At 30.3% G+C, this 18,626-nt stretch overlaps 1 protein-coding gene across 2 annotated transcripts in view; it reads left to right on the top strand.

Moving 5' to 3' along the window:
* The first annotated feature begins 1,623 nt into the window (after positions 1–1,623).
* LOC134696653 (transcription initiation factor TFIID subunit 1-like) overlaps positions 1,624–18,626 on the top strand; it is a 38,507-nt gene continuing 21,504 nt past the window's right edge. For both annotated transcript variants that reach the window (XM_063558564.1, XM_063558563.1), the window contains exons 1-15: positions 1,624–1,763; positions 5,022–5,128; positions 5,570–5,681; positions 6,175–6,270; positions 8,259–8,473; positions 9,589–9,748; positions 10,251–10,450; positions 11,429–11,608; positions 12,987–13,200; positions 13,624–13,731; positions 14,938–15,038; positions 15,977–16,099; positions 17,023–17,091; positions 17,715–17,834; positions 18,218–18,391. In XM_063558564.1, coding sequence (XP_063414634.1) covers positions 5,030–5,128; positions 5,570–5,681; positions 6,175–6,270; positions 8,259–8,473; positions 9,589–9,748; positions 10,251–10,450; positions 11,429–11,608; positions 12,987–13,200; positions 13,624–13,731; positions 14,938–15,038; positions 15,977–16,099; positions 17,023–17,091; positions 17,715–17,834; positions 18,218–18,391 — 1,971 coding nt within the window. In that variant the 5' untranslated portion in view covers positions 1,624–1,763; positions 5,022–5,029. The remainder of the gene's footprint in view (positions 1,764–5,021; positions 5,129–5,569; positions 5,682–6,174; positions 6,271–8,258; positions 8,474–9,588; positions 9,749–10,250; positions 10,451–11,428; positions 11,609–12,986; positions 13,201–13,623; positions 13,732–14,937; positions 15,039–15,976; positions 16,100–17,022; positions 17,092–17,714; positions 17,835–18,217; positions 18,392–18,626) is intronic.

Below are 18,626 nucleotides of genomic sequence, written 5' to 3'. Positions count from 1 at the left end.
GATAATCCTAGCTCTGGGTCGTGCAAGGGCTGTATAGACAGTCAAGGTCGTTAAAAACTTCCATATGCTCTGGGTCGATTGTTAGAAGTCTTTGGAGACATAAGACCACGGTACGTTGATATTCGAGATCGCTCGCTCGTATATATTATTACTAAGTGTAATAAAGAACAGGTTGGGGCCTGTTATAAATACGGACTTGTAAGTTTACAAGCTAAACCATATTGTACCGTATAGGACAAGTGTGAGTCTGTGTGACCACCTTGAAAAGTACACAATTGTACCAACGGGACAAAGACAAGTGTGTAAACTTGTAGGGTGTATTACTGTACCAGGAGGACAAGTTTGTTCCTGACCCAAGACAAATTTGTAAGAGTAAAAAAATGTACTGGTGTATATATTTTGAGAAGAATAGTTTATAGATACTCAAAGTTTATTAAAGATTGCAAAGAGCAGTTGTACATATTTTGATTCATTGACGTTAATATTTGAATAAAGATTATTTGTTATATATTTTGTAAAGAGAGAGCAATTTTGGATCCAGTATCAAACCGGTAACGGACACATTCCAAATTGAAATAGACAGGCTTACCCTGTGTACACGTTACACTCTTTTAATTCATGCACAGACAAGTGCTTTACATTTATATAATCTATGCAAAATATTAGTGTTTATCGTGGTAGTGTTGTTGTACTAGTGGAGTTAGATAAAAAAAAAATCTATCCTTTATATATTGCTATTATTTGAGAAGCTTTTTGTGTATGTGCTCCAACCCGTGTGCGTATTATGGACCATAAGCGTATGGTCATGGCCGTCTACGTATATATTTATTTATACATGGTCCTACCACACCCCTGTGCCTTCAAAAACAAACAAACTGAAACTGCACACATGGTTTGATTATGTGGGTTTATCTTGTACTAAATAAAATCATGGCCAAGCATGATTTTATTTTGGAAGCTGGAATATAAAACTTTTCAAGGTATATGTGGTAATAACAAATCAAATGCGGGTATATTAGGCCAAATTCGTTAAAGGTCAAATAACTTCTTGGTAATGAAATGGTGTACGCGCTAATTTCTGAAGGCACCGGCTACTATTTTATGAATACAGTATTTTCTAAAATAATGTTTTTTTTTATCGATATATATATGGCATCAGCTGGCTACTATTAAACTATTCAGATATTGAATTATTCAATACCGACGCCTACACCTACACCTATCCGGCCTCACGACTCAGTAACTTTTTAAAGAAGGGGTTATCTCAACGACAACAGGCATTAATAACGTGCTTTGGTTTTATTGAATTTTAGATACTGTATAAAGCTTTTAACTTTGAATGGTTTGTTTATTTTGTTTTGTAATTGTATTTGAAGGAATTTTGGCAAAAAAGTGTTTTGCAAAAATTTTGATTTTTTTTTTTTTTTAACTATTTACATTATTTTTTTTACCTCTGGCATTTTATTTTTGGTCCAGTGTATGTTTGTAGTCAGTGAATGTATGATACTATCGGTGTTACCGATGACAAGGGAATTCCAGTTTATCAAATACTTATTACACTGATAACACGGGTTTCTGACAGTCTTTTTCCGAAATTGGTTTTAGATTTTTATCGTCTCACAGCTCACAGATGGCGCCATCGACATCCGTCAATATTCAATACATGAAAATAGTTGTTTGCAATAAACTAGTACAATTTAAACACCGACAGGCACATTTACAAATTAAAAACATTAGGGATGTAACATTTTAAAACATAAAAAGTAAGTTTTTCTTTAAGATACGAATGTTATTATCATTAAAACGTACTTTACCTTCTTCAATCTTGATGTGATCTTGCACAAAAATATAGAATTATTGGTCTTTATTGTAAATTACTTCACTGTATATAAACTGTACAGTTTTAAAGCTCCATATAAACTGCAACTCTGTAAAAATGTACATTAACTGCACATTTGTAAATCTGTGTAAAGCTAAACGAGTAGATTCTACCAGTGCATTTGTTGTGATATGATACCTATCCACATCATATACGGTAGTGTCACCTATTTTGGTGGATATACAACAATTCACACGGAATGCGGTAAAACTAAAAAACAACAATTTGTTTTTTATGTCGATAATGTTACCTTAGAACTTCCTTAAATTAATACAAGTTAGTTTGATTCTTTCCGTTAGCTAGTTTTTTTTATATGACCTACATTTCTAGTGTACACAAATCGGCATATGATGCCAAGTACGTCACCTATTTTCGTGGAAAAAGTTCGTTCTAAAAATAACACAAGAAGAACACACAGTATTGAAGCACAGTCAGTCAGGGGTACTACTTGTACAAGTGTATTTTATTTACTTGAAGAAGTAAAAAAAAATATACACATATAAGTAAATTTGTAGGATACTTATACAAGTGAATTTTATTTACTTGTATAGGTAAAAAAAAAAATTGGCTGAGTTATGTCCCTTAGGCATTCAGAATTTTTTACTTGTAGAAGTAAAAAAGTCATCCTATCTTCTTTTCTTGAATTGTTAAGATTTCTTTGCTCTAATAGAATTTTAAATTGTGTATCCTTTGCAGATGTCTTTACTAATTATTTAAGTGTAATTTCGTGGACAATGAAAGTCCCATTTGTCTGTTATCTTCTTAACACTGCTCATTTACAAGCCCCAAAGGAGCAATTTTTGAATGCCTTGCGCAAATATACCAGATCTTTGCTCAATCAGTTTCTTTGATGAATTAATAAGATGAAACATTGAACTTTAATGAAAAAATTTGAGCAAACCTGGGAAAAATCATTAAAGGCATGATTTTACATCTCAAAACTTGAGGATTTTTGTGGGATTGTAAGAAAAATTTACTTATACAAGTAAATTTTTCAGAAAATTAAGGGGAGATTATTCAAACATTATTTATTTACTTATATGTGTATATTTTTTTTCACTTCTTCAAGTAAAAAAAATACACTTGTACAAGTAGTACCCCTGACTGACAGTGGTAAACATTTAATTGTAATTTCATACAAGCATATTTTTGTACATTTTCAGATCAGTGAAACTAAATAAAAACATTGTTTCAAGACAAAGTATTTAATTTTATTTTTATTGAGCCTGAAAATCTTTAAAAAATTAAAGAAACACCAAAAATATATTTTTTTTCTTCAACTTTTTAAATATTATTAAAATAATAAGTAACAGATTTAAAAGTTATTTTACCATGTTTACTTCCCATGTATTATTAAAAAAAATAATTTAAGGCTACAGTTTAGTCATTTTTTCCCCTTTGGAATCATGATTATTTTTTTCCCCAGAAGATAAAATTCACATTTAATAAAATCAAGCAAATGTTCACTACTCAGTCCCAACTTTTAATACAGAACTGCCAATAGTAAATGGTAAATATAAATAAAACTGAAAACACAGTCCAATAATTTACAAATGTATATATCATAATTGCTATTTTCAGTTTCTTTCTGCTTATCTTTCTGCCTTTTAAGTTGAACCTGTAAATATTTAACAATGAAAATTAATTATTTTGTGATACACAAATCTTCTATTTTTTTTCTTTAAAAAAAAACAAATAAACAATACACCATTAGTTAAAACTGTTTATACAAATCCTCTTTAAAACTCAGTAATCGACGTTAGTTGAACTTAATTCACAAGAATTGTGCTCAATAACTCCTTTTTGAAGTTCTTTGATTAACCAAAAGTCATCTTTTATTGTTAAAATTCATCTAAAACATATAAGAATATGACACTGATTGCGTTCCATAGATTTTTTTGGCTGACAGGGAATCTCCTTGTTTATCACGTGATATTGCTCATTAGAAAGTAGCATGATCAGACAACACGTGGATTTGGGATTATAGCTTGGGAATAAAGTTATGGAGGCCGTTGGAATTAAGACAAATAAAGAAATAAGTAAAATCAGCCATTTTGTTTAATAAATAAATAAGTAATAAGTCTTACTTTGCTTGAAACGTCGCGATTCATTTTTGTATGTTGTTGTAGGGATATCCTATAGCAATCAAATCATGCCATTGATGACGTCATAACACAAACACGCATGCGAGATATTTATGATTTCCACGAAATTATTTGACTAGACTGTATACAGTTTTACAGATTTACAGTTTATATATAGCTTCACAGTTTATATACATCTTTACAATTTATATACAGCTTTACAGTTTATAATACAGCTTTACAGATGTACAGTTTATATACAGCTGTACAGTTGATAAGCTTTACAGATGTGCAGTTTGTATATATTTAGCTTTATAGCTGTACTGTTTATATACAGCTTTACAGATGTACATTTGATATGCATTTTTAGAACTGTGCATCAAGATTACTTGTTCTAAAGTAACTGTGTATGACTACAACCCTGTCACATTTTTCGCAATAATAAAAACCTCACAATAATATCTGAATGTAGAGCATATGTATCATAAATACATTTTTTGTAACTGCAAGTTTGTGGCATTTCTACTTTACTCTTGACATCATTCATTTATAAGTATTTATCATCAGCAACATGCTACTTCAAAAAAAGTTAACCTTATATTTTCTATTGCATTTTCGATAATATCCGCATAATCAAGAGAAGTTATGTATGTTTATGCATATTATTATTTGCTTTAAAGTCTATTTTCTCAATTACTTTTTTTCTCCATTGTGAGAATACTTTATTCATTTAAGGACATGTCTTATTTCATTTTTCTGTAGGCTCAGCTTGTTTTTTTTATAACTCCTTGTACTTTCAAGCTTGGTGTCAAATAATTGTTTCCTAATCAGTGAATTTATGATGTATGAGTAAAACTACAGCAGCTGACCCCTTTTGTTCACCTTCAGTTTCTGATGGCTGCAAACCATGTAACACATCATTTCGGTCCTGTAAAATTTATCAAATCACACTTGGGTCAATATTTCAGATTTAGAAAATAGGAACATTTTTTTCTTTCTAGTCATACTTACTTGAATTGAGCCATGTCTGATTTATGTATTATTAAATTATTTAACAGCCTCCATCATGGATGATGATGATGAGGACAAGTCTATTTCTCTCACTGGGTTTCTGTTTGGTAACATTGACACCAAAGGAGAGCTTGATGAAGATTTTCTAGATGAGGTAAGATCTTAATGCATGTAATCAGTCCACCATTGGTAACTCAAAAGGTCATGTATATGTAGTGTTTATGTCTAAAACTGTCCGTGTTTCTCTCTTCTAGTTTCACAATTGTTTAACATTTGAAGTAATTTTCAGATAAATGATTGTAAAGCAGGTATGATATAACTATCATAGAATACATGTACATATATAAATTAATTGTTGAGAAAATTAAGCATGATTTAAAAGTGAATTTTCTTTTTTCATGAAACCATTTCCATTGTCTGTAATGACCTGTCTTTAAAAAAATCAGTTAAAACAGCTTTTGGAGTACTGTGTATGTCTCTTGTATCTTAAGTCAAAATTTGCAAGATCGATTATGAGTCTGACACTTGTGGATAAACATGTTTGTCAGTGAATCACTATATTGGAAATGATTGAAATTTTAATTTTTCCTTGTAGGAATCAAAGAGACATCTTGGATCCCTTGAACTTCTTGGTGGTATTGGGTCTATGGTCAAGGAGATAACTGATTCTGAAGATGGAGATAGAAGTGATTCACTTGATGGAGGAGGTAATTAAGGGACATCAGTGCTGTATTGAGTGTAATAAATTAGGGATTTGCTAATGTAGTTACAATGGTTTCGTCGAGTGAAATTACATGAATAATTTTTGCAAACTGATGGTTTATTTAATTTGAAAAATATATTTCTATCTACAAATAAACTACTGGTACTTTAGATTTTCTTTACATGAATCGACATGATTGATGCTTTGATAAAAAATTCATTTGTAATCAGTGAGCATCAATAAGGAGGCAATAAAACATTACTAAACATCCTACCATACATTCAGAAAAATGAACAAGTACCAACCTAATATATATATATTAATGTTACAGATCCTATCTTGACTTTATTTTCAGTTTACTCCTAATTAACGTACAAACCAGTGACACAATAGAGGCTTTTATAGGGCACAATCTTGTTATGTTGACTCAATATAACTAAGATCATTGAGTGAATTTGCCAAAGTTTGAAATAAAGTTGTAAATTGTATATTTTTAGATAACTATAGTAACAAAGCCTCTACAGCAGTTGACTACTCTGATATAAATGAGACTGTAGAGGAGGATGAAGAACAGCGATCGTTTGCTTTTGTTGGTTTGTACAATGTCTTTGTATATATGGCCACAATGCATGTTCTGTGGAAGATATTTTTTTTTCAAAATCATTTGGTTGATTTATTATTGCTGTAAAACACACATCTGCATATATTCACATTTTCTTTTGAAACTGTAGTCAAATTTCAATAGCCTAAAGTGGCCTCTGAGTCCGATAGGTCTAAGTAGTTCATCTACAATATCTACTTACTTATTGTCAATAACAAGTATCACTAAAAATATTCTGAAGTCCGTGAACATCATTAATTTAGATATTTATAGATTATCGTTGATACAAGATTGATTTTCTCACTTGAGCCAGGACGGCGAAACCAAGAAAAGTTATTGAGTTGAGATGGCCAATGATCTGTTTATCCCTATTTTACCTATGACAACGTTGTCAATTTCATTAGCAACACAATGTTTCTAGCGATATTTTTCGGACTCAAGCGAGTAGCATGATATAAAACTCTCACAAAAAAAGCTCAATGGAAAAATGCACAAAATAGTTATAATACTGAGTCTTTGACTCTAAAAAATTGATTTAATTTTATGATAGTTAGCAGGCGAAATGCACTCTAATTTTTAGTTTATCGATTGCTCTGGCATGTTTTTCCCCGTATACAATCTGATATAAAGATTTTAAGAGTGTTAAGTATTGATTGTAAAATAAGTTTTGTACATTTATGTAAACAGTATTACATATAACTTTGGAAATTGAAATCCTTTAGAATTTCTAAAATAATAAGTAATTAAATTTTAATTTTAATGCTGTCATAACTTGTAATTAGTAAATAGCTGTATACAGAGTTTTCAAGGGAAGTAACTGTTTATATACCTGTACTGACATAAAACCTTGTACACAGCCATTGTTCTTTTGAGAATTTTGCAATAAAAGATCAGATAAAGCAAGATTGGTTGATTGCTTAAGGTTTACCAGTTTCATAATAATAAAAAAAAATCAGCATATCTGTGCCTGTGTAGTCTTTATTTATACTTATAAATCTTCGCAAAAAGGGATACTGGTATATTCAAGTTTTATCAATACACATATTACTTTATATGAAGTGTTTAACCATGTGGATTATTAATGAGGGATTGGACAGTTGAATTATTTTCACATGTACCAAGTTCAAGACTACAGTAATTTTAATGTTGAGAGATACTTATTATGATATAACAGACTATTGGAATCAAGCGTGTTTGTTAAGAAAGAAGGATGCCCATGATTTATAAAAACTGTCAAATTTGATATTTTATCTTAACCTTAACTGTTTATCTCATTTTTGAATTTGATTTGTTAATTGTTATTTATCATTTAATTTTCTGATTTCTTTAATATGATATATATTTAAAGACTCCATCAAAAATAAAAAATAAATAAAATATTTTATTGTCAATTAAAGACGCCCATTACAGGCAGAATAATCACAAGTTAAATTTGGTACAATGATTACAAAATGATTACAATTATTTGAATACAATTAAATCAATGATTACAACGAAAAGACAAGAAAGACACACTAATGTGTATTCATAAAATGTATCATGTTTCAACTTGACAAATACAGTGATCCTAAAAAAAATGAATATAGGAAACTAAATTTAAATATTCTGGTTTTCCCCCTGGTGCTTTCATGATCCTACATTTAAAATGAGAAGCTTTATAAATATCTAAATTTCTAAATTATGCCTCTGTCTTTTTACAGTAAAATATATATAAACTCACTAAGTTTCTAATAGTTGTTTTCGAACTATTAATTAAATTGCTTACTTGATTAAAAATGTGACTATCTTCATTGGACATTAACCAAATAAATTGTGATTGATAGTCTAAATTGTGAAAGTTTTTGCATCATACTGCACAGTATTACCTAGTTAAATCCCAAAATGGCAAAAGATATTTATAGCTATAGATATTTTGTATAAGTTAAATTGAACCATCTAACAATGCTGTTATTTTACAGAAATGTTCTTTTTTTTATATAGGAAATGAAACAGGTGAATATGAAGATAAAGATTCTAGACTTATGCCACCTCCATCATGGCTGCCACAAACACCGAAGGCAGAAAATGAGGCAGGAATTATCTCCCCTGATAAAAACTCTGCCAACAAGTATCATACCCCACTTGCTTCACTGAGACCACCAGAGTTATCCAATGTAGATGTAACTGAACTGTTCCCAGAATTCAGACCAGGCCAGGTGAGATACAGATATAGGTACAAGTGAAAAATCACTCTGAGATAGAACATAGAAAAAGTGGAGATCTTGTCAGTCAGGTCAACCTTATTTGATTTTTTTCCTCAGAATTTAACATATTAAAATAGGTATTGAAATTAATGCTGTTTCCATAATCATGACAGCTGAAATTTTACAGCTTTTTCTAAAAAAAACTTTTGCAGTGATTTTCCTAAGAGGTCAAAATATATGCTTATTTTATTGTTATTATAAATCCTATGCATCTACAGAGGGTAGCTAGTGAGGTAAGAGTGTGTCATTTTCTTTGGGCCTTGGACTTGGTTTGAATGTAAAGTCTTAAGTCTCAGGGGTTATGTTTGTTTGAGAAGGGTTTCCACTGGTGATAACCATTTTCTAACTTTGCGAGAAAAAAAAATATTGTTGGAAAGAATAATTTTTAACATAGAAAAAAGACTTGATTTTTTTTTAAATACTTGCATTAAAATTATGCCAATTTATGGTAACTTAATTTTTAGAAATGTTCACTTCAAGACCCCATTTGTGTTCTATATCTATCATTTTGTCAATCTTAATAAGACTTGTAAACAAAACTTTTCATTTCTATGCTACGGTTGAAATGTAAAAACTTCTTGCTTCAAGGGTTTTTTGTACTGTCTTTTCTTCTCTAATTGAGGTTATATTGGAATATTTTGAGTATGTTATGATTTTCCATTGCATGCATGATAACATGTTAAAAATATTTGACATAAAATTGGATTTAAAGTTTCTAAAATATGAAGCCATATATCAGAACACTGATTGACCTAGCCATGTTTTTTGACTTGGTTCAGATAATTGTGAATTTTTACTTTTTGTAGATCAGGAATGCATCACAGCAAAAAAATTAAAAATATACCTCTAAGATATGATTGTTATTTGGACTAATTATGACAATGATATTACATGACATTAATAATGATATGTCTTTATAAATAAGACTGGCAGTCAATACCTATAATGTTTCTTTAACAGGTCGTCCAAAGCTATCACATATCCTCAAATTGCTTCAGTAATAATGTCTATTAAAATGTCTTTATTGTTATTGGTAATTTTTAATATAATTTTTTATGCTATTTCAGGTCTTGAGATTTTCTAGACTATTTAAGCCAGTACATGTTCCACATCTTTATAAAAAGAAAAAGAAGAAGAAAACAGAAGATGGAAAGGATGATAAACATCCTGATGGAAGGAAAGAGGAGTATAAAGAGGAAAAACTAGAGAATGTTTACGATGCTGATGGTATGCAATATGACTCATTAGTCTTGGGAAATATGTGACTGTTTGTCATGTTTGTATAGCTGAATTAACATTTCAGAGGTCAATTTTGAAATGGCACTTTGAGATATATATTCTTTGGATTTATAATTTTCAAAATCTTAAACAATGAATTAATAAACAATCAAAATAATTACTCAATAAGAAAACCAAAGAATTCTTACAAACCAACATTTATTTAAAAATCATAAAGCAGGCAGATTCCATTTTCCCAATTTTATGCAAATCTCCTTGTTAAAAAATGAAAATAACAAATAAAAAGAAGGATTAAAATGATATATACAGCTGTGCAACCAAAAAAAATTGTTTCAGTAAGGAAAAAATATATATATAATGTTGTATAGTTGCTTACTTTTATGTCATCACGTCCAGGTGCACATTTGTCTCGTTGGCATTTATACCACATCTTATTTTCAAAATGATCTTAAATGATGTTAGGCACAACCATATGATCTATATTTATTAGTTGATGAGGACAAGAAGGATTTATCTCACATGACAGCCGCCCAGAGAATCATGCATGGTCTAGAGAACCAGGACAGTGGTATAGAGGATAGGTCTTCACCCAGTGAGGAAGAGGATTGGTCAGAGGAAGAGATGGAGGATACTTTCCAACTTAACCTTGGTCGACCTGCAAGACCTGAGGAGATTATGTCGGATGATGAGGTTTGTTATTATTATTTTTTAATTTTTGGATTTTTAAATATATAGCAATTTTGTTCTTTATTAAGAAAAAGATGTTTGTGTATTTAAGCAGGAGCCGTATTTTTAATAAGTTGCAGTTTGTTGAACATCAGTGATATGGTGGAATGCATCTTTTGGTAATTTCCCTTTGACAAAAAAAGACCCCTTGTCATTTCAAGTTTTATTTCAGACAAAGATAAAGAGTCACAGTGTCAATATTTAAACAATGAAATTTAGAAGGAAAATTTTGACTGCATGCTTACTTTAGAATCATGCATCATATTTCCCAATCAGTGTAAAAGTATTGTATTGGGTATGCTTCTGATAGTTCCTTATAAAAAGAATCTTTAAATACCTAACACCATTTACCCCAAAATGTTATAGACATTACTTTGATAATGCAGCTATAGCTTGTCTTCTTAATTTTGAAATATTTATCCATTTCTATTATGTTTAAAAACTTGAAATACTGTTTATTAAAATATGTACCTTATAAGTCTGAATGACATGTTCAGAATCCTAAACAATCAACTCAACTTTGAGAATATGTTATATCAGTCACTGTTAAAGAAGAGTAAATTCAATACCTGATGTATTGTATATTTCGTGTAAATAATTTGATAGTTATATAAAAACAAGTATCAATAATATAGGGTTAATTCATGAATATTGGGGAATATTTTCCCGATTAGAATTTGATATTGCACGAGCTTGCCAGTGCAATTTATGTTCTACGAGGAACAATATTCCCCAATATTCATGCAATAACCCTTTTATTGTAAAGCAATATAATATTTGTAACTAAAAATTGGTTTAAACTAAAAAAAATTTGTTGATGATGTCATGAATTTTGAAGATGTATTGGACTAGTGCAATATTAGAATCTATTGCACGCTAACTTTTGGTTACTTTCTGTGGGAAATATTATATGTCTATGTAAGAATCTTTTTTATTCTCCAGGAGAAGTTAATGAAGCCTATAGAGGCAAAAACTACCTCAGGTCAACAGTTAGTTGCAGGTGAGGTAGAGGAGAAGGCAGAGGTAGCTCCTTGGAGGTATGGTCCTGCTGCTTATTGGTACGATATGTTAGGGGTCGATGAAACGGGAGACAACTTTGATTATGGATTCAGACTTAAACAGGTATAACAATAGTGAAATGATTAAGTATGTTACTTTAATACATTACTTGCATTATTTAATTACTGGTATATATAGCATTAATGAAACTAATATATGTATAGCAGTATAATATATAGAAAAGAAGATGTGGTATGATTGCCAATGAGACAATAGTTTTACCAAGAGAAAGCAGTTATTAGTGAGCAATAACTGTTTTGTTAAATCCAGAATATTACAAGATAATCAAAATCACACCAAGCCATTGACTTTAAGAAACCATTCAAACAACAAAACATGTCTTGTCCAAGAACACATTCTTATGATTATGATGATGGTATTTAACTTTTTGCTTCAAGAAAGATTGCGTCGAGACGGATACTGTGAAAGTACTTTTATTCGTGGGGTACCAATTTTTCGTGGTTTTCATGGATGACTTTATCCACAAATTTAGGTGTCCAACGAAATAAAACAACCATTTTTCAAATCAAGACATGGAAAGATCCCTATCGATAGATTTGACTACTGATATGATCTAGAAAATATATTGAATTACGCCAAATCTGAGAGTACTTTAAAAGCAGTCACAGAACTACAACAGCATGCAAGATTATACCCATTTAATCTATAATAACCTAAACTGTACAACTTTTGATCGTTTAAATTCTCATAAAAAATATTTTTGATCGATGAAAGTAAGATTTCCGGTATTGATATGCTAATATGATAAAGTGTTCATTGTATATCCTCATAGTTCTCGTACATATGGGAAATAATAATTTAATGCTGGGCTTGATTTTGATTAGAATTATTTGACAATTTAGGACACGTTTATAGCATTTAATTATGTTACTTTTTTCTTTATGGGACATGTTTATGGCTTAATTAACACCTTTGACGGTCTTTAATCTATTAATCACTTTATCATGGGTTAATTAGTGTTATCACTAGATTTACACGGGTCAATGTTTACTTTGCAATTTCCTTCAATCCACACTAATTGTAACCTTCCTTTCTAAAGTCATTAATTTTGTTTTGTTTTAGAAAACTAATATCCAAGAATTTAAAAACCCACGAACATGTAAATATTGCTCAAACCACGAAAATTGATACCCACTAATTAAAGTAATTTCACAGTACATCATTTAAGCTTGTATCCACAACTTCTTCCAAAACTCCTTATTAGAATTTATTAAAACTATCTTAAAATGTTAACCTATCAATGCCACTTTGAAATTTTTTTAATCACAGAAATAACAGAGTCCACAACATATGAGAAAACATTTATGTATACATATGAATAGCAGTCCTTGGTTTTACAAATACATTAAAATTGAGTCAAAGGTAAATATTATGATTTATTGGTTGATATCTTGTTGAAATGTTTTTTAATTTGTTTAAGAAATCTCAATCTGACCAAGAAGATATTCCATCAGATGATGCATTTGAGGATGAAGCTTACTTGATGGTGACCCAGTTGCACTGGGAAGATGACATTATATGGAATGGAGAGGAAGTCAAACAAAAAATTCTAAATTCATCCAAACAGAAGGCAATGTCAGCAGGCTGGATACCTAGTACAACTTTCAGAACAGCTACACAATTCACACAGCAGGGTAAGGTTATAAAGTACAAGCAATATTAGTGAAAAGAAGTTAGAAATCAAAAATGTATAGTAAATATTGAAGGTTTCTAAATTATGAATGTCCTGTTGCAAATTAAAAGTACCGGCATAAAATATGTCTACAAATTTCAGTATTATTAGCTCTTTTTAAGCCAAAAGTGTGAAGCAAAAGTTTTACATTGTATACATTTTTTTTAATTTTAATGAGTTGAACCTGGACAGCTGATTACAGAATTTCCAAGAAACTTGCACATTCTTCACAATTTAGAAATATTATCAGAGATGTAATTTCTGATAAATAGATAATAGATTTGATATTTAAGCAGATGAAATAAGACTATTACACTGACAGCACCAGTTTCACACTAGATACAGTGTTTTGTACTTTGTATTTTTAAGATATAATATATTATAGGTAAACCAGGAGAAGGATATACAGGCATGGTTCCTAAGTTTCCACAGTTACCTGGTTATTCTAAGACCATTCCAGGGATATCTCCCATGTTTCACCATGGACAGAAAGGTATATAGATATAACAGTCAGAGCTCAGACATAAATAAGTCTGAATCTGCATTTAACTCATAGAGGTCTAAATTTGTAAGTTTTAGGATTTGTCTCCCTTTAATGTATGACAAAATGTGACTTGAATAAGTCCAATATTGTTAAACAAGAAATAATTGACCAGAATCAAAAAGTTGCAAATATCGACTCCTACAAGTCGATGAGTGATCCAAATTGGTTAACTTCAAGACCCACACATATTTATAAGGAGGTCATGCATCTAAATCAAATAATGACAACATTGAAAGCCAATGCTTTATCTTCTAAAGAAAAATATGAATGAGAGTCTAAAAAATCGGAGATAATGTTAATTAAACTTACAATGCAACCACCTGGAATCACACTTAATGAGGTAAAACATCTGTGTTTAGTAAGGATGTTCAATTAGATAATTAAATATAGATAGCTCAAGTCCTTGTGAACTCTCATACAGGTTTTTGCTGTCATAGGTGGTGTAGTTTGGCCACAAAGTAACATTAAGTTTTTTCACCAACATAAATAGACCTAAACAAGTCTGTCATTTTCTGACTTAGATAAGTCTAAAATTGAAACTACATTTTTATAATAAATACATGTTTAGACTTATTTAAGTCAAAAACAAAAATCGACTTGTTTATGTCCGAGCTCTGACTGTATAAGAAGATGTTGTATGAGTGCCAATAAAAGCAAAAAACATTATAGGTCAAAGTACTGTCTTTAACACAGAGCCTTGGCTCAAAGTAAGCTATAAAGGGTCCCAAAAATGACTAGTGTAAAACCAGTCAAAGGGGAAAACCAACAGTCTTATCTTTTTAAAAAGCAAGAAACACTTATGAACCACATGTTAATTCAATTATATAATATGATTATGTATATTTCTGTCAAATTTTAGACCTGTTGACCCTAAGCGTATCCTCCAAAATTGATATAATATTGTTCTGTATATTTAAACAATTTGAACCAGGTATTTCCACTGTATTGAATAATAGCAACCAAATAGCAGTGACAGTTTCCTCACATGAAACATAGTTTTGTGGTCAACTAATTTTTCATGTACATTATGGTACACATTACGAATCTTTCTACTTTAAGGAACAACCAACATGTGTAAGTGTTTCTCTGTATTATGAAAATATTGTGCATTACATGTATCTTTACATCCAATATGATTTAAAGTATTCATTTCAGAATCAGATGATAAAAATCAAGAATGGTTTTCTATATTTCCAATAGAGAACTATGAACTTATATATGGCAGATGGGAAGATGATATCATATGGGATGCTCAGGTAATATACACGACAATAATATATTGCATGCTTTTATATAAAAAAACCAACATGAATAATAGGTCTGTGATTAAAATATTTTACAGAAAACTGTTTTGGTATCAACCATTTTAGAATGGCATCTTCTTAGCTAAATTACTTTCTCAAATTCCTATGCAATTTATCCTTTTGCTGACCTGTTGATTATTTTAATTTAATCAACATGTGGTTCATTTGTTCTCAGTTTTTCATTGGTCAAATTTAGATTATGATGTCAAATTTTCTTGCTTTCCTTTGATTTTCCTATTGTGACTTCATGAAAATGGAGACCATGATGATGCCGCATTTTTGCAGATCATTCGTAAGGGAAGGATTGAATTTGTCTACACATCGTTTAAAAATCTGAGAGAAACAGATTCTACCACCAAATTTTGTGCAATACAATATTTATCAACACTCCACAGTTAAATTTTAAATATTTAAAGTGCTCGGCAAGCCTCTTGTTTTAAATTTGAAAATTAAAATGACTCTTATGGATAAATATCATATCACACTCTTACAGCACTTGGAAGAATCTATAACAGAATAAATAAATAACAGCTATATCTTGATGCTTGTGTCTTGACCTTTTGATAGGTCAAGAGGAAAAAGATTGGTTATCTACAATCTAAGATATGCATGAATGATCATTGAATTGATTGATTGATAAGGCGAGGAATATGCTACCAGAAACCACTGTTAAATATATGAATAGTAAAACTTGTAAAAATGGTCAAATGTTGAACTTATGTAAAATTTTAGTTGTAAATACTGTTGTATTGAAAAACAGTTTAAGAAACTCTGATAATTCATGTATAGAACAAACAGACATCAGTGAAGTAAACTGAAAAATGTCAATTAGTTTCTTAGTTGGTCAGTTTAAAAAAGGTACTAAATAACAACTTATATTATATTTTCAGAACATGGATAAGATTCCTAAGCCTAAGATTCTAACACTGGACCCTAATGATGACAATATTATATTGGAAATACCTGAGGATAGAGACCCTAATGCTAAAGAAGAGCCTTTGAAGAAAGAAAAGGTATATATATCTTGACCAGGGATAAAAATACCAGTTTTGACTGATTTATGATAGTCCCCAAAGAAATTTTCCATATTATCATATTCATCTTGAAAATTGAAATTTCAGAGAATATGTATTATTGCTATTTTGTGCATTTTCCTTTGATCTTTTTTGTGATAATTTTCATATCATGCTTCTGGCTTGAGATGGAAAAATTATCGCTAGAAACTAAGGAGTCCATGTGGCGTTACTAACGAAATTGACATTGAAATAGACAACATCGTCATAGGTAAAATAGCGATAAACAGATTATCATTGGTCATCTCAACTGAATTGCTTTTCTCACTTTCGCTGTACCAGCTCAAGGGAGAAAATCAATCTAGTTGAGATAATCAACAATAATCTATAATTATCATAGGTATTTTGTTATTCTGAAATCATGATGAGTAATATTGCAAAAGTTTTTGACAAAATAATAAAAAAAAGGCAAAATTTAAGATGGTGTTATACTCTCATAGGTGTCATTTCACACTTGCCCCTATTTTGTATTTTATGTTGGTAAAAGTTTTTGTGTAGTATTGTAGACAGGGAGGTGTGGGATGACGTTTGGAACAATGAAAAACTAAAAACTAATTCAGTATTTTGAATTATATTCAGCAAGTAATCAACAGTTCAACAAAACAAACACATTCTTCTGTGAACCTTGCACTTATATAAACACAATAATAACATTCATAGATCTATAAAAATACTAAAAACAAAAAAATCTTGAAAATATTATGCAAAATACATGCCTTCTTATGCCTTGACCTTTAACTGGTTTTATTTATTTTGTAGTTCAACTTCATTATGTGAAAATATATTTTTATAAATACATAAGATGGCCTACATTAAACAATTGTAGAATATATATATATATTTGCTATTTTTTTTCTCTCTAGGAAATAAAGAAATCTAAGTTACTTCTAGGAAAGGCAGGACTTATTAAAGATGATGAAGAAGATGATGAGGTAATTAGTTTTATTATGCCCCATTTATGGGCATTATGTTTTCTGGTCTTTGTGTCCATTTGTTCGTCCGTCTGTCTGTTCATCCGTCCGTTCGTCTGTCCAGCTTCAGGTTAAAGTTTTTGGTCGAGGTAGTTTTTGATGAAGTTGGAATGAAATCAACTTGAAACTTAGTACACATGTTCTAAATGATCTTTCTAATTTTATTGCTAAATTAGAGATTTTACCCCATTTTCACGGTCCACTGAACATGATAGTGTGGATGGGGCATCTGTGTACTGGGGTGAAATTCTTTTTTAAATTTGAATTACTTCCTGGTGTCAGGTATCTGCATCTTTTGATTTTTTTGTGAGAGTAGTTTTGTGTTTGATACACCAATAAGGACAAGAATACAATTGAATCAACCGTAGATTGTAAAATAGAGCTGCTAAATGCATTAGTAATCTCCAGCTCAAAATGAAAATTAATTTTAAATGATAAAATGCATGCACACAGTCACTTACTGAATTTGACATTAATTGGTGTAAAAATTTACAAAAGGAATAAATTGAATGTTGTGCACTTTTGTCCATAGCAATATTCTCCCATTTCATATACAATGCATGCCTTATTATTTTACTCTTCAGGACCAGACAACTCCAAATATGCCCGTCAAAGATCCATTTAATTTGTCCAACGATGAGTATTACAATCCTAAACTGTTAGAATCCGCATTGAAAGGAACCATGGGATCTAGTCTAATACAGGTATATATACATTTGCTTGTAAATGAAAGATCAGCTAAATTTTGAAACAGTTATCCTGGATTTTCTGGTTATCATTCTAGAAAAGAACAACAGTTCACTCAGCTGTTAAAGAGCTTATAAAGGTTTTTAAAGAGCATTGCTGTGTAAAATTGTTTAAAAAAAGTCCTTTAAGTAAAAGATCCTGCTTGTTAATTTTACATGTAGTATTATATCACACAGTGTATTTTTTGTGGGGAACATTTAATTGATAGATGGATTAACATAAATGTCGCATTAAAAACAAATAAATGTTAAATTGTTGAGGGAAAATTTTATATAATATAATGCTTTCTTTATATTTGTCTGCCTGTATGTGTATTTGTTGGATTTAAATGTATTTTCAGCATTCCACTCCTGGCCTTGAGCTTCGTCAGCCATTCTTCCCCACACATATGGGACCTATCAAGTTACGACAGTTTCATCGTCATCCATTGAAGAAATACTCCCATGGTCCGGTAGCAACAAAAGGTCCACATTATGTTACACCATTACTTAAAACAATCAAACGCAAAGCAAGGGTGAGTAGCAAAGCCACTAAATTGTTTTAATTTCTTAGATTCAAATTTACATAAAAACTTTTTTTTTTAGATTCCTGCTGAAGAAATAAAACATAAAACACAGAAAGGAACTTGAAAGAAAGAATATAATATTTTAAACTTTTTTAATTGAAATACTTAGTAATTTCTTATGTTTAGTAGAAGTTCTTTTTTGACATGCTTTATAGTTCATCACAAAAATAACTTTATTATTAAT

This window comes from Mytilus trossulus, chromosome 14, assembly GCF_036588685.1.
Source record: "Mytilus trossulus isolate FHL-02 chromosome 14, PNRI_Mtr1.1.1.hap1, whole genome shotgun sequence".
NCBI classification, from domain to species: domain Eukaryota; kingdom Metazoa; phylum Mollusca; class Bivalvia; order Mytilida; family Mytilidae; genus Mytilus; species Mytilus trossulus.
Note: the sequence above shows the minus strand (reverse complement) of the source record. Positions and strands in the feature narration are given on the sequence as shown.